This window comes from Meriones unguiculatus, assembly GCF_030254825.1.
Source record: "Meriones unguiculatus strain TT.TT164.6M chromosome 13 unlocalized genomic scaffold, Bangor_MerUng_6.1 Chr13_unordered_Scaffold_37, whole genome shotgun sequence".
In the NCBI taxonomy this organism is placed as follows: Eukaryota; Metazoa; Chordata; class Mammalia; order Rodentia; family Muridae; genus Meriones; species Meriones unguiculatus.
Window position 1 is genome coordinate 1,741,611 of NW_026843647.1, and position 3,205 is coordinate 1,744,815.

Here is a 3,205-nt window from a genome sequence, read left to right on the forward strand (position 1 = left end):
AAAGGAATAAAGGGAGCATTTGGGAGGGGAGAAGGAGGACGGATGCAAAGTGAATAAACTGTAATTAATAAAATATTTTAAAAAGAATGCTGTTTTTCTATGTTAATCCTATATATCCATGAGTTTGGGAGATCTTTCCATCTTTTGATATTTTCTTCAGTTTCTTTCTTTAAAGACTTCAAATTCTAGTCATAGAGGTCTTTCACTTCATCTTGTTTGTGGCTACTGTTCAGGGTGTTGTTTCCCAAATTTTATTCTCAGCCCATTTTTTATTTGTATACAGAAGGAATAATGAAAATTTTAGTTGTGCTCCCAGCCACTTTGTGGAAAGTGTATTTCAACTGTAGGAATTCCCTGGTAGGATTTCTTGGGTCACCTAGGTATACTAAGAAATCATCTACGAATAGTGATACTTTGAATTCTTCCTTTCCAATTCGTATCTCCTTTATAACCTTCAGTTGTCTTATAGTTTTGGCTAGGACTTAAGGAGTATATTGAAGAGATATGGAGATATGTACCTCATATGAGTGGAATTTCTTTAAGTTTCTCTCCAAATAATTTGATGTTGGCCCTCAGTTCACTTTTTACTACCTTTATTATGTTAAGTGTGTGCCTGAATCCTTGTATGCTTGATTTCTCCAAGTCTTTTAACATGAAGGGTTGTTGAATTTTGTCAAAGCCTTTTTTTTTTCATCTAATGAGATGATCATGTGATCTTGGTCTTTCAGTCAGTTTATATGATGGATTACAGATGGATTTTCATATATTGAACTATCCCTGTATTCCTGAGATTAAGCCAATTTTTTCATCGTGTATATCTTTGATGTGTTCTTGCATATGTTTTACGAGTATTTTATTGAATATATTTGTGTTACAGACAGCTATTAGCTGTCATATGTGTGCTGGGAATTTAACCCATGTCCTCTGGAAGAACAGACAATGTTCTTAACTACTGAGCCATACCTCCATCCCCATGTTGCTTATTTATGATCAAAATTTACATTGCTAATATTTTCATCTCTCCTTTTGTAATTGTTCAAACATACATTTCATTTTTAAGAAGATCATATTAATATTACAGTTTAAAATGAGGTACTTCAGGTTTCTAGACATGTATGCAGAACTGGAGTGAATGTGTAACTCTTTATAAAAAGTTGAGAAAGATCTTTAAGGTTTTTTATCTTGTTGGTTTGATTAATTTTTGCATATTGTTCAGGATCTTATTATGTACCCCTGAGTGTCCTGGAATTTATTGCAAAGAGCCGTTTACCGTCCACCTCTGTGAAATACACCAGCCTCTGTTTCCTGAGGGATTTTGGAATTAAAGTCATCAGATAATACACCCAGCCTGCCCATTCTTATAAGAGTCAGGAATCATTTATACTATTTTTCTCATGTGGGCTCTGTACTGTTTTTCTCTTTACTCTCTCTCTCTCTTTATCTGTTAATTGACATTTCTCTTGTAAGCCTATATCCTACTAAAAGGATGCAGAAATTAGAGAGGTGAACCTCACTGTTGAGTTTACTCCAAAAAAGAGTTGGGGATTACATTACAACTTGTGTGTGAGAAAATAAGTAGAAGAACCACCAGAATACATTGAAAATATTGTAAAAGAAGGATACATTTCCAGTATTCTAAGTATCATACTTTCTGTTGTACATGTGTGTGGATATTTTAGACTGCATTGACCTACAATGATGTGCATGTGAACTTCACTCAAGAAGAGTGGGCTTTGCTGGATCCTTCCCAAAGGAATCTCTACAAAGATGTGATGCTAGAGACCTACAGAAACCTCACTGCAATAGGTAGGGCAATAAATTTTCTTTACTTCTTAAAATATGGGGAAACACTGTTCATTATTGATGTGCTTCTGTAATTTCTCTTGAGGATGAGGAAGAATAGATGAATCGATCTTTGATTGACCATAGATCACGACTTAAACTTTGTATTATTTCCAATAATAAAGCATACATTTTCTGTTACTGTATTTTAGGCTACAATTGGGAAAGTCATAATATAGAAGAGCATTGTCAAAATTCTAGAAGACATACAAGGTAATTTTCATTGTAAGCTGATATGAATATGGTTCTGAAAAAAATTTTAATATGTTCTGGAAGTTTGAAAGAGAAGGGACAGTGTAAATGATTTGTTTTAAGTGTATTTATTGATGATGACTAACTTGTTACTAAACTATGGACATCCAAGTTAGGTATTTGATGTGTGTTTGCAGGGCACTCCTCTAAGAAAGAATGCAAGGAAATAATACTCACACAAGATCAATGTTTAAATTGTTTACTCATTAGCGCTGAGGTAAAACTGCAATTTGTTTAGTATCCTACAACTCAGATATTGCTAAATGTATTCACAGTAAATAGGTGATGAAACTATATCCAAAAGATTATACTAATCAACTCATCCATAGTAAAATAGGGTTACTCATATACTTGTAGTAATGTTGCTAAGTTTTGTGAGAAGGGCAGTTTTTTTAGTCAGGAATGTTGTTGTGGAAAAACCATAATCCCTATATCACATGTCTGTGATGAACAAAAATCAAATGTGTGAATGCATCATGGAACCATGTCATTTATTATTATTCTTTTAATAATTATATCATATATCACAATGAGTACAAGTCATTTTAATATGTGTATATTGAAAGAAACAATGTACCACCCAGAACAACTAAAAGGTATAGTAGTCCCCATTTTGAGTAGATGTTTAAAAATTGATACCTATTATGCTTTATATGGGCTATTTAGAGCTTCCAGCAGTACAAATAATGATGCAGAGGCTTTTTAATATTTTAAAGCTTAGGCAAATTACTGGGCAGATTCTGAACCTTTTTTTTCCCCTAACACAAACCTAGCACAGTGTCCGGATGCATGGCCAGCTCTACTTCTTTGTTCATGGTCATGTCCATCTGTTAACCTCACTGTCATGCTGGTGTGTCATTTGCTTTCTACTTCCCAGCAACCCTTTCTCACTCAGAAGTTCTGTCCTGCATTTTGCGCCCTGCTATCACTTGTTAGCTCTTTATTATTTCCAATAGATAAGTAAGGAAGGGCAAAGGTTTACAAAATATACGACAGGTGATCAGCCATAGAACTAACAACACTATGATTTCATCAGTACTTATCTGATTGCTGGCTCAGCAAAACAACCAGTAGAGGAGAACACTGTGAATGTAAAAATAATGATGAAAAC

The 3,205-nt window shown here is 34.1% G+C and overlaps 1 protein-coding gene across 1 annotated transcript; it reads left to right on the plus strand.

The window, feature by feature from the left end:
- Positions 1-1,691: 1,691 nt before the first annotated feature.
- Positions 1,692-2,059, plus strand: LOC132650973 (zinc finger protein 431-like; the record flags this gene model as incomplete). Its single annotated transcript, XM_060376286.1, has 2 exons — positions 1,692-1,806; positions 1,995-2,059. Coding segments are annotated over 2 exons (180 nt in total), but the record flags the coding sequence as incomplete, so codon positions are not given.
- Positions 2,060-3,205: the final 1,146 nt, after the last annotated feature.